We start from the raw sequence: 26,853 nt of genomic DNA, 5'->3' as shown, positions 1-26,853 counted from the left end.
GTTTGGAAGAGAGAAGACAAGAAAGCAAGTCAAAATAAGGTCAATGGGCGTCCAAAAGGACAAGAAAACAAGAGGTATCTGAAAAGAGATGGAATGAAGACCAAAAAGTAAAAACTATGAATGGAAGTTGATTTTCTGAAGATAAGTTTATATTTTAGTTTTATCAGGGCAAATTCCTACTTCTAAATTTTGCCAAGAGTCACTCATACCTTAGTATAGCCAAAACCTCTTGTAAGTTTTTATACTGTGTAACTAATAACAATTTTCCACGCAGCCAATGTGGAAGTTTCTTGGCAATAAGACAGTTCTTTGTTTTTTGGGTTATTTAGAAAATTAAATTTAATAAGGTGATATTAATAAATAACAGTACACAGGTTTCAGGTAAACATTTCTACAGCATTTGAACTGTTGATTATGTTGTGTGCCCATCATTTTCCATCACCATATATTTGTCCCTCTTTATTCACCTCTCCCAAACTCCCTCCCTGTGGAAACTTCACTTTTATTTATGTCCAAGAGTCCCGTTTTTATATCACACCTATGTGTGAAATCATATAATTCTTAGCTTTTTCTGATTTACTTATTTCACTTAGTATAATGCTCCCAAGTTCCATCTATGTTGTCATAAATGCCAATATGTCATCATTTCTTATGGCTGAGTAGTAGTTCATTATATACATGTACCATATCTTCTTTTTTTATTAATTTTAATGGGGTGACATTGATAAATCAGGGTACATATGTTCAGAGAAAACATCTCTAGGTTATTTTGAAATTTGATTATGCTGCATTCCCATCACCCAAAGTCCAGTTGTCTTCCGTCACCTTCTAACTGGTTTTCTTTGTGCCTCTCCCCTCTCCCAACCCCCTCCCTCACCTCCCCCCACCTACACTGTAACCCCCACACTCTTGTCCATGTCTCTGAGTCTCATTTTTATGTCCCATCTATGTATGGAATCATATAGTTCTTAGTTTTTTCTGATTTACTTATTTCGCTCAGTATAATGTTATCAAGGTCTAACCATATTGTTGTAAATGATCCGATGTCATCATTTCTTATGGCTGAGTAGTACTCCATAGTATATATGTACTAAAGCTTTTTAATCCACTTGTCCACTGACGGACACTTGGGCTGTTTCCAGATCTTCGCTATTCCACATCTTCTTTATCCAATCCTCTTTCAAGGGACACTTTGGTTGTTTCCATGTCTTTGCCACTGTGAATAATGCTGAGATGAACATGAGGGTGCATGTATCTTTGCATACCAATGTTTTTGAGTTTTTTTACAACACCTGCTAGTCACCACTCAATGGCTTATTCAGAAATAACATACAGAGAAACTCTCTGACACACTCTATAGAAGAGATATTTTCAGAGACTTGGTTGCCACAGAGAAAAATAGTCATGTCTGTTTGTTCCTCTTTTAAGACAAATTTCCTCCCATTCTACAAAATTACACCCAATAAAGTACATGCATATTTTTTGCAGAAGGATGAATATTTGGAGTTGAGACTTTGGGACAAAAAAAAAAGGAACTAAAAATGAAAATTCCAAACAGTAAATTAATAAGATCCTTTGTCAACCAGCATCAAAAATGTCCTACTACTATACCTTGACTGTCAACATACAAAAAAATAGTTTAACAACATGTAAACCCTGCTCTGATTGGGGAGGGGGTCATTGCAAAGGTTACATTTCTAATCCTAAAGGCAAAGGATTTCTGTATTGCAGTAGCACAGGACCACAGACTAAAGTCCAGTACAAAAGAGAACCAAGTAAAAGAAAAACAAAACAATAAACCAAACTTTAAATATGTCTTTCTGCTCCAATGGGCTCACTGCTAATTGGAACACTTGGAAAGATAAAATTGTTTTAAATATTTCTGGAGTTAGTTATATTTTTTATTGAATTTACTGGGGTGACATTGGCTCATAAAATTATATAGGTTTCAGATATACAATACCATATATCATCTGTACACTGTATTGTGTGTTCATCACCCCAAGCCAAGTCTCTCTTCATCACCATTTATCCCTCCTTTACCCTCTCCTACCTCCCCCACCCTCTTCTCTCTTATAATCACCATACTGTTGTCTGTATTTGAGGTTTTTTGGGGGTTTTTTTGTTTGTTTTTTGAGTGTTTTTGTATTTTTCTGGTTAGAAGCGGGGAGGCAGTCAGACTCCCACATGTGCCCGACTGGGATCCACCCAGCATGCCCACCAGGGGGCGATGCTCTGCCCATCTGAGGGGTTGCTCCTTTGTGGCCGGAGCCATTCTAGTGCCTGAGGCAGAGGCCATGGTGCCATCCTCAGCGTCAGGGCCAACTTTGCTCCAAGAGAGAGATAGAGAGGAAAGAGAGGGGGAAGAATGGAGAAGCAGATGGGTGCTTCTCCTGCGTGCCCTGACCAGGAATCGAACCTGCGACTTCCACATGCCAGGTTGACACACTACTGCTGAGCCAACCAGCCAGGGCCTGTCTATGAGTTTTTTATTTCTTTGCTTGATCCTGTCACCTTTTGCACCCAGCTCCCAAACTCACTTTAAAGTGAGGTTAGTTATTTTAGAATACAGCAGTTCCTGTTAGAAACAACTCAGTGTAGCAGATTTATGATACAGCCAGTTTATTTATTAACATCCCAGCAGGCACTAATGACTGAGCCCTAACAAAGCCAATGCATATTAACACACATGAAAAGGGATAATTGCTAGTATATGTGGAAGAATAAAAAAAAATACAGAAAAAAGCAATTACCTGATCACATAACAAGCAAGTCCTTATTAATACACTGGAGAGGTCATTCGTCTCCTCCATGCCTCTGGGAAAGTCTGTTTCTAGATAATTTTTTTTAAGCACATAAAGTAAATTTTCTGAGGGGAAAATTTTATTTTTCTCTTATTTATCCCTCGTCAAAGGTTTATGAAAGCCTGACCTGTGGTGGCGCAGTGGATAAAGCATCGACCTGGAATGCTGAGGTCGCCGGTTCAAAACCCTGGGCTTGCCCAGTCAAGGCACATATGGGAGTTGATGCTTCCTGCTCCTCCCCCACTTCTCTCTCTCTCTCTCTTCTCTAAAAAATGAATAAATAAAAATAAAAAATTAAAAAATTAAAAAAATTTAAAAAAAAAGGTTTATGAAAATTCTTCAGTGGGACAATGGCATCAAGAGTTTTCACAGGATCAACAAGAATGCCAAGATAATTCAATGGGGAAAAAAAGAGTCTTTTCAACAAATGATGCTGGGACACCTAGATATTTAAAAACAACAACAAAAACGAACCTAGATGTCTAGTTTACACCACATACAAAGATTAACATAAATGGGTCAAAGACTTAAATGTAAGAGCTAGCCCTGGCTGGATAGCTCTTTTGATTAGAGCATCATGCCAACACATAAAGGTTGTCTGTTCGATCTCTGGCCATGGCACATACAGAAACAGATCAATATTTCTGTCTTTCTTTCTCTCCCTTCCTCTCTCTCTAAAAATCAATAAATAAACTTAAATAAATAAATAAATGTAAGAGCTAAAACTATACATCTCTTAGAAGAAAACACAAGACTAAATCTTCATGACCTTGGATTAGGCAATAGTTTCTAAGAAATGACACCAAAAACACAAGCAACAACAACAATTTTTAGAAAAATTAGACTTCATCAAGATTTAAAACTTTTATTTTCTTCTTTTCCAAGTAAGAGGAGGGAAGATAGTGAGACAGACTCCCTCATATATCCTGACAGGGATCAACCTGGCAATCCCCATCTGGGACCAGTGCTTGCAAATGAGCTATTTTTAGTGCCTGAGGTAGAGGCTCCACTGAGCCATCCTCAGTGCCTGGGGCCAATGTGCTTGAACCAACCAAGCCATGGCTGCAGAAGGAGAGGGAGAGGGAGAGGGAGAGGGAGAGGGAGAGGGAGAGGGAGAGAGAGAGAGAGAGAGAGAGAGATTGAGAGAGAGAGAGAAGGGGGAGGGTTAGAGAAGCAGATGGTTACTTAACCAGAAATTGAACCCAGGACATCCACACATCTGGCCAACACTCTATTACTGAGCCAACCAGCCAAGGCTAAACTTCTGTGCTTTAAAAAATACCAATAGGCCCTGGCCAGTTGGCTCAGCAGGAGAGGGTCGGCCCGGCATGTGGAAGTCCTGGGTTTGATTCCCGGTTAGGGCACACAGGAGAAGCGCCCATCTGCTTCTCCACCCTTCCCCCTCTCCTTCCTCTCTATCTCTCTCTTCCTCTTCCACAGCCAAGGCTTCATTGGATCAAAGTTGCCCCGGGCGCTGAGGACAGCTCCATGGCCTCCTCCTCAGGCGCTAGAATGGCTCCAGCCGCAACGAAGCAACATTCCAGATGGGCAGAGCATGGCCCCTTGTGAGCATGCCAGATAGATCCCAGTCGGGCATATGCAGTAGTCTGTCTGACTGCCTCTCCGCTTCTAACTTTGGAAAAATATTTTTTAAAAAAGACAATACCTAAAAAGACAACCCTCAAAATTAAAGAAAGTATTTCCAAATCATGTATCTGATAAAAGTCTAGAATCTAGCCCATAGGAGAAAATTGAACTCAGTGACCAAAGGGCAAATAACACAATTTAAAAATGGGTAAAGGATCTAAACAGATATTTCCCCAAAGAAGATATGCAAATGGCCAATAAGGGCATGAAAAGATGTTCGACATCTTTCATTAGAAAAATACAAATTGGCCTGACTTGTGGTGGCACAATAGATAAAGTGTCCACCTGGAATGCTGAGGTCGCTGGTTCAAAACCCTGGGCTTGCCTGGTCAAGGCACATATGGGAGTTGATGCTTCCTGCTCCTCCTTCCCTTCTCTCTCACTCTCCTATCTCTCTAAAAATGAATAAATAAAATCTAAAAAACAAAAAAATACAAATCAAAACCACAATGAGATATCACCTAACACCCACTAGAATGTCATAATAAAAAAGACAATAATAAATGTTAACAATAATGTTGAGAAATTAGATCCCTCATACACTGCTGGCAAGGAAGTAAAATAATGCAGTCACTTTGGAAAGCAATGTGGTAGTTTCTAAAAAGGATAAATTTAGAGTTATCATATGACCCAGAAATTTCACTCTTGTTATATACCCAAGAAACTGAAAACATATGTCCATACATAAACTACACAAAATAGCCGCATTATTCATAATAGCCAAAAACTGGAATCCCAAATGAAGTACTTATGAGCATGCTGGATGGCATGAACCTTGAAAATATATATTATGTAAAGTGAAAATAGCCAATTACAAAGAACCTTGAAAATATTATGTGAAGTGAAAATAGCCAATTACAAAGAACCACATATTATATGACTCTCTACATATAAAATACCCAGAACAGACAAATCCATTGAGACAGTAAGTAGATGAGTGATTGCCTAGGGCTCAGGGTATTGAGGAGAACTATTATTTGAATAATATTATATATAATTCCTGAGTTCTAAAATGCACAATTCTCCTAATGATTAAAATAGTTATTCCAAGTTATTAGGGATTTCTCCTAACACTGTTTTCAAAAAGAGCTGTAGCCTGACCAGGCAGTAGCGCAGTGGATAGAGCATTGGACTGGGACACGGAGGACCCAGGTTCAAGACCCCGAGGTCGCCAGTTTGAGCGCAGGCTCATCTGGTTTGAGCAAAGCTCACCAGCTTGAGCCCAAGGTCGCTGGCATTAGCAAGGGGTCACTTGCTCTGCTGTAGCCCCCCCCCACCCCGTCAAGGCACATATGAGAAAGCAATCAATGAACAACTAAGGTGCAGCAACAAAGAATTGATGCTTCTCATCTCTCTCCCTTCCTGTCTGTCTGTCCCTATCTGTCCCTCTCTCTGTCTCTCTCTGCCTCTGTCACACACACAAAGAGCTGTAAGACATCTTTAGTACAAAGGAATTGAAGAGGAACAGAATTTGCCACCCCAAAGTATGCCTGTTTGGGATATTATTTTAAGCTGATTATTTTTTAGAAACAAAAGACTCAAAGGAAGCTTTGACTCTCCTCCTTATCTGTCTAACGGAATACAAATTTTAAAAACTTGCTCCAGCATGACTGGTGGTGGCACACTGAATAAAGCATTGATCCGAAATGCTGAGGTCTCCAATTAAAACCCCAAGGTTGCTGGCTCTGAGCATGGGCTCATCAGCAGAGGTCATTGGCTTGAAGAGGGGAATCATCCACAGAATCCCAAAGCTCACCAGCTTGAGCCCAAAGATCGCTGGCATGAAAAGCCTAAGGTCACTGGCTCAAGCAAGGGGACATTGGCTCGGTCCTGGTCAAGGCACATACGAGAAGCAATCAATGTACAGTATTGCCTCAGTTTTCGTTGACTTCGGTTATCGTCGGTTTCGAGTTTCATTGATTTTTTATTTTTTGTATTTTTTTCTGAAGTTGGAAACAGGGAGGCAGTCAGACAGACTCCCGCATGCACCCGACTAGGATCCACCTGGCATGCCCACCAGGGGGCGATGCTCCGCCCATCTGGGCCGTTGCTCTGTTGCATCCAGAGCCATTCTAGCGCCTGAGGCAGAGGCCATAGAGCCATCCTCAGCACCCGGGCCAACTTTGCTCCAATGGAGCCTTAGCTGCGGGAGGGGAAGAGAGAGACAGAGAGGAAGGAGAGGGAGAGGGGTGGAGAAGCAAATGGGCGCTTCTCCTGTGTGCCCTGACCAGGAATCAACCCGGGACTCCTGCACGCCAGGCTGACGCTCTACCACTGAGTCAACTGGCCAGGGCCTTCACTGATTTTTTTTCCACAAAAATTTTGTCTGTTTTTGTCGGTTGACTTGGATTTTGTCAGCGTGCCCACATGACCTCACTGCTAATTTTGCAAAAGAAAGGGCAACCCACGTGTTCTCCTGCTCAGTGTGACGTTGTTTCTCATGTGAGCATCATCCCACGAGTCTAGCCAAACAATTCCATTGCTTTTCAGTGTTTTTGTGCTTTTTTATTGCTTGCAAGAGTAATACAGTAATTGGATTTACATTGATTCATATGGAAATAACTGCCTCAGTTTTCGTCAGTTTCCGATTTCACCAATTGTTTTCGGACTGATTATCAACGAAAACCGAGACATCACTGTACAACTAAAGTGATAGCTACCAGTTGATGCTTCTCACTCTATATACTCCCTCTCTCTGAAGCAATTTAAGTGAAAGCAACTACAAATTGATGCTTCGCTCTTTCTCTCTCTCAAAAAAAAAACAAAACACAAAAACAACAGACACTCTACTCCAGGAAGGGAGATCACTTTAGCATCATAAATTCAGTGTGGCAGACAGCGAGAAACCTAGTAGTCTGTTTGTCAGGATCCCCTGAGAGTCCCATTGTTTCTGGGTAGCCTGGCAAGATTTGTCAAATGTTTACTCTTTCTGATCTACCTGTGAATTGCCTTCCTTCCCTTAAAGTCCAAACTACTACCCCTTTCTATTTAGTTCAAGATGGCACATTAGCCCCAGTTGCCTGATGTGTCCTCAGGTCCCATATTTTACAGAACCCCTGTATGTACATATGTAATAAATTTGGTTATTTACTCCTATTAACCTGTCTTATATCAATTTGATTAGACCAGCCAGAAGAACTATGAAGGAAATGAAGGAAAATTTCCCCCACAGCCCACAGAGTTATTTTCAAATGCTACAGGACCTCTGGAAATCCCAAAAAGAAATCCTAGAGAATAAAAGAAGTATATTTGAATTTATTTAAAGGTGGGGGGGAGAAAAGCTCATTCACCTATGTTTCAGGACAGAGGAAACAATTAGATTAAGTTAGAGTCATATACTATTCTAGATACTATTCTGTCCTCCATTTAAATTTCAGCCTTACAGATTCTCTGTGTGGCCAGTAGTCGTGTCCGTCGTGGCCACACACATGCAGGTTCTCATTGGATTCTGGCAGACAGTAAAGAAACAGTGGAGCCAAAGAATAGTGGGCCATTCCTTTATGAAAGTCTCGCACCGGCCGACGAGCGCCACACAGGGAAAACACTTCCCTTTCAGTCAGGGCTCCCAAAGCCACTGACACATTCTCTGGTTCCACAACCAGGAGAATCTTCTCTGGTTTCTCCTAGAATCAAAGGCCTCACCAGTCTCAGCGGAGCTCGCAAAAGCCCCTCAGCTCTGGTTCCCCATCTGCACACCTTCTCTCTCTCTCCCAAACTGGCTTCTTCTTCAGCACTCTGCATTCTCTCTGCTCTCACTTCGCAAACATGGCTTCTTTCTTCTCCTTCTTCTCTCTCTTTTCAAAACTTTCTGGCATGAAGACCTCTCCTCCAACAAACATTAGTAAAACAATGGCCTTCTCAAGCAGGAAGGTAATTTGCAATTTCACAGACCACTATTTCTGGCGCTGTCCAGCCCCCAATGCAAACTATAAGCGAGCAAACATAAAAATCATATTTTACAAACTTATTTGACCAACATTCTTTCATGATAAATCTTTTTATTTCCAATCTGCTTTTTTTTTCTATTTTTTGGTCTTCATAAAACTGTTTCCCAAGTTTACTTGCCTTGCAATTGACTGAACTTAAGAACTTAAGCTCTGAGGCTCCACTGTCATTACCAGGAAGATTCAATTTCCTATAGTAGATACATTTATATGGGTCAAATCCTCAGAGAACAATGATTCACGAATACCAGTAAGCGCCTGACCAGTGGTGGTGCAATGGATACAGTGTCAGCCTGGGACACTGAGTTCTCAGGTCTGAAACTCCAAGGACACAGGCTTGAGCACAGGCTCATCCAGCTTGAGTGCAGGCTCACCAGCTTGAGCACAGGGTTGCTGGGTTGAGCATGGGAATGTTAATCCCATGGTTGTTGGTTTAAGCCCAAAAATCACTGGCTTGATGCCCAAGGTTACTGGCTTGAGCAAGGGGTCACTGGCTCAGCTGGAGCTTCTTGGCCAAAGGGATGTATGAGAAGCAATCAATGAACAACTAAAGTGACACAAGTTGATGCTTCTCATCTCTCTCCCTTCTTCTCTCTCTCAAAAACAAAACAAAACAGTAAGTAAAGAGTAAAAAAGTACACAGAGCAATGTTATTTAGCTAAGATTTTAAGGAAACCCGATGTGCCTTTCATTTTGCACAAGTGCTCTGACTACTAATTTCTAGACATTTAATAAGGTGACCAACTTTTTTACAATGAAAAGGAGGACAAAAATAAAGAAAAAAATACCATAAATAAACATTTTATTCATTGCAACAATACACTATAATATGATAAACGCATAATAAAAACATTTTTAATATTTTATATTGTAATTATGCTTACATGCCTATTAATTTTTAATAATAACTGTAAAGAAAAAGTACTCATTTAGATACAAATACGTCACATCACACACAATGGATCGACTCTGCATTGATTGAATACAGACATTTACAGATAAGTCTTCCAATATCAAAAAGGAGGACATGTAGGAGGAAACTTTTTGAGGGAGAACGGAACTTACAAAAGAAGGACTGTTGTCCTCCCTAAAGGAGGATGATTGGTCACCTTACATTTAACCATATTTATACTTTTTCTGAAGATAAAAAGGAGCGCCTGACCTGTGGTGGCGCAGTGGATAAAGCGTCGACCTGGAAATGCTGAGGTCACTGGTTCAAAACCCTGGGCTTGCCTGGTCAGGGCACATATGGGAGTTGATGCTTCCAGCTCCTCCCCCCTGTCTCTCCTCCCTCTCTCTCTCTTGCTCTCTCTCTCTCTCCCTCTCTCTCTCTCGCTCTCTCTCTCTCTCTCCCCCTCTCTCTCCTCTCTAAAATGAATAAAATAAAAATTAAAATAATAATAAATAAATAAAGAATAAAAAAAGAAGCGAACAAAATTCTCTCTTAGAAGGGCCCAAGTAGGCCCTGGCCGGTTGGCTCAGCGGTAGAGCGTCGGCCTAGCGTGTGGAGGACCCGGGTTCGATTCCGGCCAGGGCACACAGGAGAAGCGCCCATTTGCTTCTCCACCCCTCCGCCGCGCTTTCCCTCTCTGTCTCTCTCTTCCCCTCCCGCAGCCAAGGCTCCATTGGAGCAAAGATGGCCCCGGGCGCTGGGGATGGCTCTGTGGCCTCTGCCCCAGGCGCTAGAGTGGCTCTGGTCGCAACATGGCGACACCCAGGATGGGCAGAGCATCGCCCCCTGGTGGGCAGAGCGTCGCCCCTGGTGGGCGTGCCGGGTGGATCCCGGTCGGGCGCATGCGGGAGTCTGTCTGACTGTCTCTCCCTGTTTCTAGCTTCAGAAAAATGGAAAAAAAAAAAAAAAAGAGAAAAAAAAAAAAAATAGAAGGGCCCAAGTAATGTGAAGGGGAGAAATATGTCCCCCTAGGCCAAGTCAGGCATAAGCAAGATCAAGAGGAAAAATCAAGGCCCTGGCCGGTTGGCTCAGTGGTAGAGCGTCGGCCTGGCGTGCAGGAGTCCCAGGTTCGATTCCTGGCCAGGGCACACAGGAGAAGCGCCCATCTGCTTCTCCACCCCTCCCCCTCTCCTTCCTCTCTGTCTCTCTCTTCCCCTCCCACAGCGAGGCTCCATTGGAGCAAAGATGGCCCCGGGCGCTGGGAATGGCTCCTTGGCCTCTGCCCCAGGCACTAGAGTGGCTCTGGTCGTGACAGAGCGACGCCCCGGAGGGGCAGAGCATCGCCCCCTGGTGGGCGTGCCGGGTGGATACCGGTTGGGCGCATGCGGGAGTCTGACTGTCTATCCCGGTTTCCAGCTTCAGAAAAATACAAAAAAAAAAAAAAAAGAGGAAAAATCAGTCTCCTGTTTGAAGACATTCACAAAAGCCATTTTTGCATGTCAATTAAAGTGCTAGTTGAAATAGGGCAGATTTTCCTAGGAATTCCTGAATCCAATGCAAGTTACAAGAACAGAAGTATATGGGAAGCAGAACATTTGTTAAATGTGCATCATTTGCCCTGCCCTTTCCATACATGCTCTGCCTTCCACATATTTCAATAGCACTTAAAGTTTTAGAGTCAGGCTAAAGGAAAATTTCTCCCAACACCATCTTCAGGGTTAAAGCTACCAATGTGCAAAACAAAACAAACCCGCAAAAAAACTGCAAAAATAAAAATGCAGCCACTCTACTGCTTTCCCAATAATCTACACTTTAAGTAAATGTGCCAATACTAGAATTTAACTCCTAATACCCTACAGTTCACTGTGCCTGCTACCTATTAGGTAGGTGTTCAGCATTCCCTCAGTTATTTGTTAAATAAATATTGAAAGCATATTCAACACAAGCTTGTGCTCTGTTAACATTCATTTAACATTACATCCATAAAAACACATCTTTTTTTTTTTTTTTTTTAGGTGAGAGGAAGGGAGATAGTGAGAAAGACTCCTTCATGCCCCCCACTGGGATCCACCCAGCAACCCAGGTCTGGGGTGGATGCTCGAATCCAAGGAGCTATCCTCTGAGCCCAGAGCCAATGTTCTAACCTACTGAGCTACTGGCTGCAGAGTGGAAGAGAAAGAAAAGGGGGAGATGGAGGAGAAGAGAAGCAGATAGTTGCTTCTCTTGTATGCCCTGGCGAGGAATTGAACCCAGAACATCCACACGCTGGGCTGACGCTCTATCCACTGAGCAAACCGGCTAGCCCAAAAACACATCTTAACACTAACAGACACACACCTAGACATAGCCACATTGATGCCTACTCCTGAAAATGCCCTCATGACAAAAAAATGGAAAATAAATATTACAAAGAAAGGGACAGAATGATGACAATTAGAGAAATTGTGAAGGGAAATTCCAAACACTTAAAATTCTTCTATTGGGCCCTGGCCGGTTGGCTCAGTGGTAGAGCGTCGGCCTGGCGTGCAGAAGTCCCGGGTTCGATTCCCGGCCAGGACACACAGGAGAAGCGCCCATCTGCTTCTCCACCCCTCCCCCTCTCCTTCCTCTCTGTCTCTCTCTTCCCCTCCCGCAGCTGAGGCTCCATTGGAGCAAAGATGGCCCGGGCGCTGGGGATGGCTCCTTGGCCTCTGCCCCAGGCGCTAGAGTGGCTCTGGTCGCAACAGAGCGACGCCCCGGAGAAGCAAAGCATCACCCCCTGGTGGGCAGAGCGTCGCCCCCTGGTGGGCGGGCCGGGTGGATCCCGGTCGGGCGCATGCGGGAGTCTGTCTGACTGTCTCTCCCCGTTTCCAGCTTCGGAAAAATACAAAAAATAAAATAAAATTCTTCTATTGTCCGTTTGATATCGGTTATCATGGTTTCCATGGAAATCCATAATCTACAAAAAAATAATCAATTCCAACACTGAAACTTTAAGACAGCTCTAGACCATAAAAATCACAATCACAATTGTTCTACACCATTATAAATGCCACATCATTGAACTTACATTTGAAGGGAAGCCACAAATTTACAAAAATAAGCAACACGTCTCACAAACCTCAACAGAAATGAATAGATTATATTATGCATCACCTAGAGTAGCTACTGGAAATATTGGTAATTCTCACACTAGCTGACAAACGTTTTACTAGCAGCTCATTTCAATTCAGTGATCTTTTCTTCTGTGAGCAAGAATACCTAAATCTGTTGTGTGTGATGTTTTGTGCTTTTTATCCTGTCTTTATTCTGTACTTCAAACAAATGCAGCTAGAGAATAGACTGAGATTTGTTATGTTTTGGTGTTTAAAATTATCTGAAGGCAACAGTTTAACTCCACAGGGTTGTTTACCAGCAGGTAGGTGCCTGTCCCGAAGTAGCATGCCATAAAACCCGCAAAATCAGGCTCTTTCAAAATAATTTTATATATAGGGAATAGATGAGAGAGGAAAACCCCTCTGTCATCAGCAACAAAACAGAAGATTTGTTCCTCGCTATTTGTAAACAAGAGCTCAAGCCAGCGATCTGTCCTGGCATCCGAGGTAGGAAATGATGGGCACAACCCTGCGCCCATCCCGAAGCGTTCGCAGGGGCGGCATGGGGAGGCTGACCTCCACCCTGGCCAGGCTGGGTCCCGGGACGGGGGAAAGCCCTATCGGAAGTCTTCTGCGGTCAGGCTGGGGCTGGAGTCGACCGTCCCAGTTTAATTTTCCCGCAGTTACTCCGCATTCTTCAACCTCCCTCAACTATCTGCACTTTGCCACATAGGGAATAGTTGGCGCCTGTGCCCGCGGGGCCAACCCGCCAGGAAGCGCCCAAGCGGACGGCTTACCGAGCAACGAGCCTATGAAGATGACGACCTGCACGGTCGTGGTGAACTGGCGGTACACCTGCGCCTGGCCGGACTCCCCGAGGGCGCTGCGGTTGGCGACCCCCGCCTCGGCGCCCGACGCGTTGCGCGCTTCGCTGGCGTTTTGGTAGCTCCAGCTGTCGTTATGCCCCATGGCGAGGCTGGAGCTCCGGCTGCGGTCCGCCCGCCTCGAGCCCCGCACCAGTCTCTCCAGCCCCGGGCGCAGAGGGACAGGCAGGTGCCTTGAGGAGTCCTGGAGAACCCCAGGGCAGTCTCAGGTCCCCTCACGACTCCACCTAGCCAGCCCCGGCTCTTGGGAGGCGGGGGAGAAGGAAGGCGGGGCCGCGCTCCGTGCCGGTCCCCTCCAGGGTCCCTGTCAGCAGCCACATGAAGGCGGCACGGTCAGAGCCCGCCGGGCGTCGTCAGTCCCCCTCCCGGGTGGTCAGCGCAGCCAAGCCTCCTCAGCGGAGCTGGAAACACAAAAGGAGGCATCCGATGGTCAAGGAGGGAGATGTCCGCTCTCGCCTCCTCCTTCAACCTCCGCTCCTTCCACTCCCCTCAAGGGCCAGGGCATCCCTTCGAGTCCCCTTGGGCGACGGGCTCAGCCCCTCTCCTTAAAGGGAAGAGAGCATTTGGCTGAAGCCGTTTTTCAATCCTGCTGGCTTCGAGGCTGGATGGCGATGGGAAATCTGTGAAAAGCCCAAACCAGGAGGCTGAATCCCCGAGGGGAGCCCCGCGTCCCCGACGGCGCCCATGGCCTGGGAAGAATGCCCTGAATCTCCTGAACAGCCCCAGCCTCAGCACCTAGCCTTCCCGCAGGTGCTTCCTGCCGCCGCGCGGTCACCTCCGACCTCCCGCCTCGGCGCGGCGGCAGGACCCCCCCTCCCACAGCCCCTTTGCCTCCGCACGGCCTACAGCCCCCTCCTGACCCCGCTCCGGCCCTGGGCCGCGGGGAGAGAGCCTCGCAGCCGTGCGGGCACACGGAAGGACGCCCACAGAGCTCAGAGTACGGTGTGCGCGGCCGCGGGACTCCAGGCGCGCGGCTCGGGTAGCTGAGGGCTCGCGGCCCGCGGGAGAGGTCACGTGAGGCACCCGGCCCGCCCCCCACGACGGAGTGGGGACGGCGCCATCTTGACCCTCCGGAGCGTGACTTGGGTGGCCCCCAAGGGTCAGAGGCGGGGAGGGTCCTCCTCTCGCTGCAATTCTCCAGCTGGCAGCTCCTCCCACGCTTCGCTTTCTCTATTACTGTTGTCATTGCTCCCTATCTCGTCAGCATGGGCTGCTTGAGGCTTAGAATTACTCATCGCTGCCCGGTCTCCTAGCTCCACAGTCAGGCCTTGGGTGGTAGGCGATGCATTTAAGAAAGATGAAATTTAGGAATCCAGCGCAGCTTCATGGGCATTTTTAGTGAGTCTTTTCTAAAAGGTACGCGATATAACACAAGGCTAGTGGATTCCAGGAATGAGGAGTTGGGATGGAGCAATTTACTGCGGACTGATGCAAAAGGATGGGAAGCTGGGATAACCAAGTAAGCAAGAAGAAACGGAAAAGTAAGAAGCTTGACTGGGAAAAGGAGTGTGTATGGCATCTAGAGAAGGGATCTGGGGAAAAGAAAAGGAGACAGGAAAAGCGAACTGAAGGTTTGCTTGTTTTCACTTTATGGAAACTGGTTTATTGTGGGTTTTTTAAGAAATTAAATTTAGCCTAGCGTGCGGAGGATTCCCGGCCAGGGCACATAGGAGAAGCGCCCATCTGCTTCTCCATCCCTCCGCCGCGCCTTCCTCTCTGTCTCTCTCTTCCCCTCCCACAGCCAAGGCTCCATTGGAGCAAAGATGGCCCGGGCGCTGGGGATGGCTCTGTGGCCTCTGCCCCAGGCGCTAGAGTGGCTCTGGTCGCAACATGGCGATGCCCAGGATGGTCGCAACATGGCGACGCCCAGGATGGGCAGAGCATCGCCCCCTGGTGGGCGTGCGGGGTGGATCCCAGTCGGGCGCATGCGGGAGTCTGTCTGACTGTCTTTCCCTGTTTCCAGCTTCAGAAAAATGCAAAAAAAAAAAAAAAAAAGAATGACAGTGATCAACAAGAGTACATAGGTTTCAGGTAAACATCTCTATAGCATTTGAACTGTTGAATGCGTTGTGTGCCCATCACCCAAAGTCAAATCATTTTCTGTCACCGTATATTTGCCCCTCTTGACTCCACTCCCAGGAAACTGGTTTCTTTTGTAATAAGTGAACGGACATAGTTGAGGGCTTTGACATACTGAGTAGATCCCAAGACAATAACTCTTAAGAATTGATTTAAAACAGAGTGATTTCTTGGTTGCCTCAAGGCTGATCGTGCTGCAATGTGGCTTCTTCACTTTAACTGGTAACCCTTATTACTCGTCTTGAAAGGGCAAAAGTCCATGTTTTATACATCTTTGGATTCTCACAATAACTGCACATAATAGTCTTCCATGCAAGCAGTTAGTTTAAACATTTTGGATGCCAAAATAGATAAGGAAAAGAGAAATTACTGATTACGTGTATTTTCCAAAAAAAATTAAATTTGTTTTGGAAGTCCAAGCATTTTCTAGGATGAAACCCCTTACACTCGCCTGACCGGGTGGTGGCGCAGTGGATAGAGCGTCAGACTGGGATGCAGAGGACCCAGGTTCGAGACCCCGAGGTCGCCAACTTGAGCACGGGCTCATCTGGTTTGAGCAAACATTCTACCAGCTTGAGCCCAAGGTCGCTGGCTCCAGCAAGGGATTACTCGGTCTGCTGAAGGCCCGTGGTCAAGGCACATATGAGAAAGCAATCAATGAACAACTAAGGTGTTGCAACACGCAATGAAAAACTGATTGATGCTTCTCATCTCTCTCCATTCCTGTCTGTCTGTCCCTGTCTATCCCTCTCTCTGACTCACTCTCTGTCTCTATTAAAAAAAAAAAAAAGAAACCCCTTACACTCTAATCATTACAAAATAAAAATGATAATCATTTGCCAACATCCAGCACACTCTTGTAGGAAGGGTTGGGGAAGATTGTGTGACTGAATTGTCCAATAATAGTTGTAAAAACATCCTTTACCCACCTTCACCTGCCACCCCCCTATTCAAAACTTCTTAGAAGGATTGGGATAAAGTGTAGGAAAGAGTCGATGTTGCAGATGTAAAGAGTGTTTAATAAAGCAAGAAAAGTCTTTTTTTTAATAGGATACCAGTAAATTTTCTATAGTCTCTAAATTGGTGTTACAGTATAGCAGGGGTCCCCAAACTTTTTACACAGGGGGCCAGTTCACTGTCCCTCAGACCATTGGACGGCCAGACTAAAAAAAAACTATGAACAAATCCCTATGCACACTGCATAGATCTTATTTTAAAGTAAAAAAAACAAAACGGGAACAAATACAATATTTAAAATAAAGAACAAGTAAATTTAAATCAACCAACTGACCAGTATTTCAATGGGAACTATGCTCCTCTCACTGACCACCAATGAAAGAGGTGCCCCTTCCGGAAGTGCAGGGGGGGGGCGGATAAATGGCCTCAGGGGGCCGCATGTGGCCCGTGGGCCGTAGTTTGGGGACCCCTGCAGTATAGGGTTATTTGAATCAAGAAATAACCTGACCAGCTGAGGTCACCATGACTCTCAGACTTGCAGGTGTATTGCTTTGTAAAAACATAGAACCACAAATATAATTCCTATGGTTGTGTGCTATGTGAATTTTTCACTGGCTACAAGAGAATTTAAAGTTGATCTAAGAGATTAGACATTTAAATATGGTATGTTGTATCTATAGTAGTGTTATTTATACTTGTCAGGTCACAAATTTAGTGGCCTAAAAAGCAGCAGTCCTTTATTTTGCTCACAAATATGCATTTTGGGCAATGCTCAATGGGACAGCTTATCTTTGTCCACATGACATCAGCTTGGGCAGCTCAAAATTGAGGCCAGGGTCTGGAATCTGAAATCTTGTTCACTCACATGTCTGGCAGTTGATGCTGGCTGTTGTTGGGACCTCAGCTGGGACTGTCAGCTGGAATACCTATATATGGCCTCTCCAAGTAGCTGCTTATCTTCCTCACTGCCGAGCAGCTATGATCCCAAAGTGAGTATTCCAGGAGAGACTCACCAGAGGACAAGGCAGAAGCTGCATTGACTTATGACTTAATCTCAGAAGTTATATAGCATCACTTCCATTCTATTCTACCTGTTGAAGCAGTCAAAAAACAAAAAACCACCACATTTGAGAGAAGACATAAACCACACCTCCCAAGGGGAAGACTGTCATATTGTAAGGAAAGCATGTGGAATGGGAGATATTGTTGCAGTAATTTAAGGAAACTATAACCTGCCATCACACTTATTTTCCTTTCGTCAAAAGAAGTCCTTTAAAGGGTCCCATTTCAGACCTGACCAAGCAGTGGCACAGTGAATAGAGTGTCAGGGATGCGGAGGACCCAGGTTCAAAACCCTGAGGTTGCTGGCTTAAAGCCCAAAGTCACTGGCTTGAGCAAGAGGTCACTCGCTCTGCTGTAGCCCCTGGTCAAGGCACATATGAGAAAGCATGTCCCTATCTGTCCTTCTCTCTGACTCTTGTCAAAAAAAAAAAAAAAAAAAAAAAAAAGGAAGTCCCATTTCAGGTGTATTTCTTTAGGAATTAAACCTGAATAGATCAAAAACCACAAAACTTAATTACTTATCATGTACAGGTGTTATGTGGATATTAGCTGGCCAAAAGTAACACCTAGCAGCTATCTAGGGCAGATGATTAGGGCCACCAGCCAACATATTTATGTAGTTGCTAATATTTATCCAATCTTTCTAATTTTTATCCAAGCCTTATCTAGTTTTTATCCAGGCCCACCACAGGTCACACTGTTCCCAAAGCTTTTAAGTTAGTTGTTTAGCACTCAGGATCCATTTCCCTACAGAAATAAATATGGTGATATGGTTCCCAGGCAGAGTGGGGTCAAAATGATGGACAGAGAGGCTCTAGGGATTCAGTTCTCCCAGAGAGGCCCTCCTCAGTCTGTACCTCCCTCTCTGAAGGTCTGCCTCCTTCAGTTTTCTTAAAGAGTTACTTCTCTTTTCTGTATATGTACCAGTAGTTCACTCACTTAACAAATGTTAATACCCTTGTGCTGAGAAAGCAGGAATACACTATGGAATAGAATAGTTTCTCATAGCTTTCTCTAATTACCTGTTCCTTAAGCATATACCTACTGGGATTTATTTGCTTAAGAATTATCCTTCTCCTAACCATGGGGAAATAGATATAATGGTTAATTTTATGTGTTAGATTGACTGGTCTATGAGTTATTCAGATATTTGGCCAGATGTTATTCTGGAGTTTTTCTATGAGAGTATTTCTTGATGAGATTAATATTTGATTATGTTAGACTAAGCAAAGAAGATTGCCCTCCTTAAAATGGATAGGCCTCCAACATATGGAAGCAACCAAAGTGTCCATCAGTATCAATAGATGAGTGGATAAGAAAGCTGTGACGCCTGACCTGTGGTGGCGCAGTGGATGAAGCCTCAACCTGGAACACTGAGGTCGTCGGCTCGGAACCCTGCACTTGCCTGGTCAAGGCACATATGGGAGTTGATGCTTCCTGCTCCTCCCCCTGTTCCCCCCCCCTCTCCTCTCTCTAAAAAAAATTAATAAATAAAATAAAAAGAAAGCTGTGACATACATATTTATATATATATATAATGGAATGTTACTTGGCCATAAAAAAGAGAGAAATCCTCCTATATGTGGATGAACACCATGGGTGGACCTGGAGGGTATTATGCTTAGTGAAAGAAGTCAGAAAGACCAATACCATATGATTTCACTTATATGTGGAATCTCAAAAACAAAATAAATGAACAAATAAAAATTTAACTAGACTCATGGATACAGAGAACAGACTGATGGTTGACAGAGGGGAGAGGGGTTGGGACTGGGTAAAAAAGATGAAGGGATTAAGAATTACAAATTAGTAGTTACAAAACAGTAATGGGGATGTTATAAGGTACAACATAATAAATCGTAAATATAGTAAATAATATTGGAATATCTATGTATGATGCCAAGGGAGTATTTGAAATACTGGGGAGGGGGGTCACTTTATAAAGTATATGATTGTCTAACCATTATGCTGTATGCCTGAAACTAAAAATAATATTGAATGCAAACTGTAATTGAAAATAAAATTTTAAAAATTAAAAAACAATGAGTGGGCCTCATTTAATGAGTTTAATATCTGACTAGAACAAATGAGCAATAGGTAATTTTTAAAATCCAATTTCCTCCTCTCTCTTTTTCTCTTACACTCCTGTGGCATAGTGATAGGTAAAATTTGCATATAGGTGCTAATATCAAGTCTCTAATAGGGTCCATTTCTGTTCAAAACAATTCCCGACTCCAACTTTCTTAGGCATTTATTGAGGAGCAGGAAGGAGCAGGAAGGGGCTTGGTAGGGGGAAGAAGAGATAAAATAGGGTGTAGGGTCATTGCAATGTGCTGGTGGGGAGTGAGGAGGAGCCTGTGGGTTTTATTTCCCCTTTCTTCTTCCCTTTCTTTGCTGAAGATCTCCTTCTCCCTCCTGTAACCCACACAATACCCTTACATGCCCCTGCATGGCCTCTCACTGAAGCTGGAGAAAAGGGAATGTTTTGAGTTGCCAAGCCCAAGCAGTAGCATGCTGATAAAAGAGGGGTCCTTATGACCACTGACTACCCATCTGGAATAAGTGGTTCTATTTTCAAATGGCTATTTCTATGCCTGTATAAGAGACATAGTGCATTATTATGCAGACATTACTGTGTACTATGTAAACATTACTATTCTTCAACAATATCATTCTCTTTATGGGCACACAAATGACTTTTTTGTAAAGATATTATTTGTTCATTTTAGAGAGGAGAGAGAAAGCGAGAAGAGGGGAGGAGCAGGCAGCATCAATTCCCATATGTGCCTTGACCGGGCAAGCCCAGGGTTTTGAACCATTGACCTCAGCATTCCAGGTTGACACTTTACCCACTGTGCCACCACAGGTCAGGCACAAACGACTTTTCTCAGCTGCTCTTGCAAGTGAGTAGAATTGTGCAACTCTTATGATTAATGATATGTGACTAAAAGTGACAAATCATATCTGGGCTATGGCTGTGAAAAGCTGCAATTCTCAAGTCTCTGCTGCTCTGCCATTGCAGTTATGGAAGGAGTCTGGTGTTGAACTAAAAGAGCTGAAATACTGTAGTAGCCTATGTTTCTGAGCTACCACGTTGAAGGAAGGGGACACAGGCAGATGCCCTGGAGAGCCACCCTGACCCACAACGGATTTTGTATGAGCAAGAAATAAACCTTTATTGTACTAAGCAACCAAGATTTTTGGAGCTGCTCATTATCACAGCATTACACAGCCTATCCTGGCAGATACAGTTCTGAAAACGGGCCTGTGTATTTAACAGAGTGCAGACTTTATTTCTGAGGAATGGAAGCTATTGAGTCAGGACTTCAAAAAAAAATCTCAGTGTATATTGGTAATGGCAATAAGGTCCTTGAAAGATGAAAATGGTAGCTGATAATAGTATCTCTGAGGATCTTTGAATTGAGCTATTGGGTTTTGTCATGTCCAAAAACATATTGGTCTCTGATAGTTTATGTCATTTAAACAACTCCTTTGGAGAGCAGGGTACTTAAGCTTAGTATAGATGATAACCCATTTCTTTTTTCCTGGAAACCCAAAATGTCTCTACATAAGCAAACCTACCAACTCCCTCAAAAGAGCTGTCTAGTATAGCAGGGACAAGGGCAGCAGCATGAGTGTTGGGGTCAGCTGGACCTGGGTTTGAATACCTGCTCTGGGTATACCATTTATTACTCTGGGCAGTTATGTGACCTGTATAAACTTAATTTCCTCCTCTACCAAATAAGGATTAAAGTGCCTAGTTTGTAAGGCTGTTTGAGGACAATATAATACTGAATTAATGAAGACCTCTAACAATTCCGACACATTGTAGGAAATCAATAAAAGGTGATATAATGATTCCTATTTATTGACACTTAAAACAAATATTGGTGGAGGGAGTGGAGTATCACCTTTCAACATCTTAAAGAATTCTCACCCTGGCTCAATAGCTCAGTTGGTTTGAGCAGTGGTCCCCAACCCCCAGGCCACGGACCGGTACCGGTCCATGGGCCATTTGGTACCAGTCTGCAGAGAAAGAATAAATAACTTACATTATTTTCATTTTATTTATTTTATATTTAAGTCTGAACGATGTTTTATTTTTAAAAAATGACCAGGTTCCCTCTGTTACATCCGTCTAAGACTCACTCTTGACGCTTGTCTTGTAAGTTCAACAATTATATTTAAAAATACCACTGTTTTTATGCCGGTCACATAATTTTATTTTGTGCATTTATCTGTCCTACCCTAAATGCCGGTCCGTGAAAATATTTTCTGACATTAAACCGGTCCGTGGCCCAAAAAAGGTTGGAGACCACTGGGTTAGAGTATTGTCCAGAAGTACAGAGGTTGCCGATTCAAACCCTGGTCAGGACACATAAAGCAACAGATTGATGTTCCTGTCTCACTTTCTCTCTCTAAAATCAATAAACTAAACATGTAAAAAAAAACAATTCTCATTGTAGATTTGAATAGAATACTGCCTAACAAGACTTGTATTTCAAAAAAAAAATGGAAAAACTATTTAATTTGCAATTAGCAAAGGACAGAATGACTTGAAAAATTTTCCTTGAAGAGTTAGAAGTCTAGAATGTAACCTTTACATTACTGGGCTAAATATGTCTACTTTAGCCCGACTGGGCTGGTGGCACAGTGGATAGAGCATCGACGTGGGGCGCTGAGGACACAGGTTTGAAACCCCAAGGTCTCTAGCTTGAGCATGGGCTCATCTGGCTTGAGCACAGAGTTGCTGGCTTGAGGCCAAGGTCATTTGCTGGCTTGCGCAAGGAGTCACTGGCTTGGCTGAAGCCCCCCTAGCAAGGCACATATAAGAAAGCAATCAATGAATAACTAAGGTGCCGCAACGAAGAGTTGATACTTCTCATCTCTCCCCTTTCAGTTTTTCTCCCTCTTTTTCTCTCTCTCAAAAAAAAATAAATATATATATACGTATATTGATATATATATATATATATATATATACATACTACACACACACATATATGTCTGCTTTAGGATTTTTAAGTTTTCGGTATGTTAAATCACCATCAAAGCAATTATCCATTTAAAAATTATTAATACTTACTGACCTGTGGTGGCACACTGGATAGAATGTCTATCTAGGATGCTGAGATCTCAGGTTCAAAACCCCAAGGTTGCTAGCTTGAGCACAGGGTTGCCAGCTTGGGCGTGGGATTATTGAAATGGTCCCATGGTTGCTGGCTTGAGGACCAATGTCACTGGCTTGAGCCCAGGGCTGCTGGCTTGAGCAAGGGGTCTCTGGCTTGGCTGAAGCCTCCCGGCAAGACACATATGAGAAAGCAATCAATGAACAACTAAAATAATGCAACTATGAGTTGCTGCTTCTCATCTCTCGCCCTTCCTGTCTCTCTCTCTTTCTCTGTCTGTCTGTCTCTCTTGCTAAAAAAAATTATTAGCTGACCTGTGGTGGCGCAGTGGATAAAGCATCAACCTGGAATGCTGAGGTTGCTGGTTTGAAACCCTGGACTTGCCTGGTCAAGGCACATATGGGAGTTGACACTTCCTGTTCCTCCCCCTTTCTCTCTCTTTCTCTCTCTCTTCTTTCTAAAATAAATAAATAAAGTCTAAAAAATTAATACAGATCTTCATATATTCCAAGTTATCTCAATATGTGGACTGTGAAATGGTTTCCTAGTGTTATAAAGCTATAAATATATCTTCTAATATAGTTTCCCAATTTGTAATATTTTTAAATTAATTTTATTGAGAGAGGAAGGAAGAGAGACAGAGAGATAGGAACATTGATCTGTTCCTGCATGTGCCCTGACCAGGGATCAAACTAGCAACCTCTGCACTTCAGGATAATGAGCTATCCAGCCAGGGCACAGATATGTCCTATAAGAATAAATTTTTTTTTGAAAGATCCAAAAATTATCTGGGATCAATTCTTGTGAACTAAGTGATCAAAATAATATCTCCTTTCTAAAAGATGAGATATAATTATAAACTCATGTGACTCACAGTTTGATTTAGAAGCAATGGCACAGCTTTGAAATAAAGTATATACTTATTCCAGAATTTAAAGGACAAGATTAAATTGGGTATTTAAATGTGTGAATGCACACAAACATTCATAAAGTGATGCAAAATTATTAAATAATATTTCCTTTTTATTTATTTATTTATTTTTTTCATTTTTCTGAAGCTGGAAACAGGGAGAGACAGTCAGACAGACTCCCGCATGCGCCCGACCGGGATCCACCCGGCACGCCCACCAGGGGCGGTGCTCTGCCCATCCTGGGCGTCGCCATATTGCGACCAGAGCCACTCTAGCGCCTGAGGCAGAGGCCACAGAGCCATGCCCAGCGCCCAGGCCATCTTTGCTCCAATGGAGCCTCGGCTGCGGGAGGGGAAGAGAGAGACAGAGAGGAAAGCGCGGCAGAGGGGTGGAGAAGCAAATGGGCGCTTCTCCTATGTGCCCTGGCCGGGAATCGAACCCGGGTCCTCCGCACGCTAGGCCAACGCTCTACCGCTGAGCCAACCGGCCAGGGCTAAATAATATTTCTTTCATACCTTCTTGAACAAGAACAGCTGTATTACCACTCCTACTTCTGGCTGCCAGGCCATGGAAAGCTGCAAGAAGAAATAACCTTGACCTCTTAGAAGGAGAGGATAAAGAGGGCAGGACAGAAAAATAGTATTCAAAGGAGTGATGGCTGAAAAATTCCCAAGTTTGGCAAAAATCATAAGCCTATATTTGCCCTGGCCAGTTGGCTTAGTGGTAGAGCATCTGCTCAGTGTGTGGATGTCCCAGGTTCAATTACTGGTCAGGGCACACAGGAGAAGTGCCCATTGTTTCTCCACCCCTACCCCTACTCCTTCTGTCTCTCTCTCCACCCACAGCCATGGCTCGATTGGTTAGAGTGAGTTGCCCTCAGGAGCTGAAGAAGGTTCTGTGGTCTCTGCCTCAGGCACTATAAAAAAAAAATGCCTCTGTTGCTGAGCAACAGAGCAATGCCCCAGATGGGCAGAGCATTGCCCCCTAGTGGGTTTACCGGATGTATCCCAGTGGGATGCATGCTGGAGTCTGTCTCTCTGCCTCCCCTCCTCTCACTAAAATAAAAATAAATAAATAAAAATTTAAAATATTCATAAGCCTATAGTTGAAGAAGCTGAACGAATCCTAAATAGAATAAATTTAAAGAAATCCACACCAATGGGGGAGCGAGGGGAAATAAGGGACTGGGGGGAGATATATTTGGTGGGACACTTGAATCTATGTAAAGACAAATTAAAATCATTAAAAAAAAAAGAAAGAAATCCACACCAGTGGGGGGGGCAAGGGGAAATAAGGGGGTGGGGGGAGATATATTTCGATGGGACACTTGAATCTATGTAAAGACAAAGATTCAAGACACTATGACAAAGAAAAAAATCTTGAAAGTAGCCAAAGAGAAGTGCCACATTGCCCACAGAGGAAAAACAATGTGAATGATAGATTTCTCACTGAAACCATGTAGGCCAGAAAAAAAGTGGCCTAACATTTTTCAAGTGCAGAAAGGAAAGGACTGCTGACCTAAGATCCTATATCCAGTGCAAATATCCCTAAGGAATGAAGGAGAAAGAGGTTGTAGTTTTAAAATTTGGGATCCAATAACGAAACAATTTGGGAGTTTCCCTTCAGAAGTTGAGGGTAAATAGCAAGACCAGGAGATATACTTTGGGGGAGCAGGGAAGGCATGGAGAGGTAGAGATTCTTAACTAAAAAACTCACCTAAGAGCTTGAGTAGACTTGGAGAAATAAGGAAATCTCGGGGTATCCTGACAAATTGTTTCTGAACCTCATTTATACAATGACACTTTAACCAAGTCAGATGTTCCAAGGACTTAGCATTTATCACCTAGGAGCCAGTAAAGGGTCAGTCTTTTATTTGAATTGTACAGTTTGTACATCCCAAGCCTGCTGACTTAAACTTTTATTTCACATAGGGCAACAAAATGCAATTGTGAAACTTGTTTGGATCCTGATTCTAATAAACCACTGTAAAACAAAACAACTTTTGTCTTTCAATAGCTTAAGTTATAATTGACATTAATAAATTGCAAATATCCATATTGTACAGTTTCATAAATTTTGATGCATGCATATATCTGTGAAATCATCACCACATTCAAGATAATGAATATATCCATCAGCCCCAAGAGTTTCTTCTTGTTCCTCTGGAACCCCTCTCTCCAGTTTATCCCTGTCATCCCTACCCCAAGCTATCACTTATCCTCTGTTACTAAATTCATATCTTTTAGAATTTTATATAAATGAAGTATATACACTTTGCCTGCCTTATTTCACTCAGCATAATTATTCTAAAATTTATCTATGTTATTATTATATAGATAGTATATTTCTTTTTATTGGTGAATAGTATCCCATTGTTTTGATCTATCCCAATTTATTTTTACCTCAATTTGTCCATTACCTGTTGGTGAGCATTTGGATTGTTTCCAGTTTGGGGATTAAGGTGCTATGAGTATTCACATACAAGTCTTTGTATGAACATAAGCTTTCATTGTTCTTGGTAATAACTAAGGGTGGAATAGCAGTGTCTTATGATAGGTATATGCTTAACTTTTAAACTAAAACTGCATGATAGACCTAAATGGAAAACCTAAAGCTATAAAACTTCTAGAAGAAAACATAGGGAAAAATCTTTGTGACCTCAGGTTAGGCAAAAATTTCTTGCCTAACAAAAGATATGATGCATAAAAAAAAAAATGATAAACTGAACTTCCTCTAAAGTAAGAACTATACTCTTTGTAAAACACTATTAACAGAATAAAAAGGCAAGCCACAGACTGGGAGAAAATCTTTGCAAGTCATATTTCTGATAAAGGAGTTATTTCCAGAATATATAAATAATTCTCAAAATTCAATAATAAGAAAACAAACAACTTAATTTTTTTTTTCTGACGTTGGAAACAGGGAGGCAGTCAGAGCCATTCTAGCACCTGAGGCAGAGGCCACAGAGCCATCCTCAGCGCCTGTGCCAACTTTGCTCCAATGGAGCTTTGGCTGCAGGAGGGGAAGAGAGAGACAGAGAGGAAGGAGAGGGGGGAGGGGTGGAGAAGCAGATGGGTGCTTCTCCTGTGTGTGTGCCCTGGCCAGGAATCGAACCAGGGACTCCTACACACCAGGCCGATGCTCTACCACTGAGCCAACTGGCCAGGGCCAACAACTTAATTTTTTTAATTGAAAAAGATTTGAACAGAAGATATATGAATGCAAATAAACACATGAAAAGATTCTCGGCAACATAATTATTAGGGAAATGTAAATTAAGACACGATGAGATACTACTACACATTTATTACAATGTCTAAAATTTAAAAGACTGACAATACCAATTACTGGCAAGGCTGTAGGGTAATTAGAATTCTCATAAACTGGTGGGAATATAAAATAGTTCTACAGCTTTGGAAAAAAGTTAGTGTCTTTTGTTGTATAATTTTGACTACAAAATACTATCAAAC

At 43.2% G+C, this 26,853-nt stretch overlaps 1 protein-coding gene across 3 annotated transcripts in view; it reads right to left on the bottom strand.

Moving 5' to 3' along the window:
- The window catches only part of GPR176 (G protein-coupled receptor 176), a 111,117-nt gene extending 96,914 nt beyond the window's left edge, over positions 1 to 14,203 (bottom strand). For 2 of the 3 annotated variants that reach the window (XM_066343567.1, XM_066343569.1), the window contains exon 1: positions 13,159 to 13,985. In XM_066343567.1, the coding sequence (XP_066199664.1) occupies positions 13,159 to 13,330 (172 nt within the window). In that variant the 5' untranslated portion in view covers positions 13,331 to 13,985. Of the gene's footprint in view, positions 1 to 13,158; positions 13,986 to 14,105 lie in introns of those variants that run through there. The other variant, XM_066343568.1, reaches the window with a different exon arrangement.
- Positions 14,204 to 26,853: the final 12,650 nt, after the last annotated feature.

The sequence above is a fragment of the Saccopteryx leptura genome, chromosome 6 (assembly GCF_036850995.1).
Source record: "Saccopteryx leptura isolate mSacLep1 chromosome 6, mSacLep1_pri_phased_curated, whole genome shotgun sequence".
Classification (NCBI taxonomy): Eukaryota; Metazoa; Chordata; class Mammalia; order Chiroptera; family Emballonuridae; genus Saccopteryx; species Saccopteryx leptura.
Note: the sequence above shows the minus strand (reverse complement) of the source record. Positions and strands in the feature narration are given on the sequence as shown.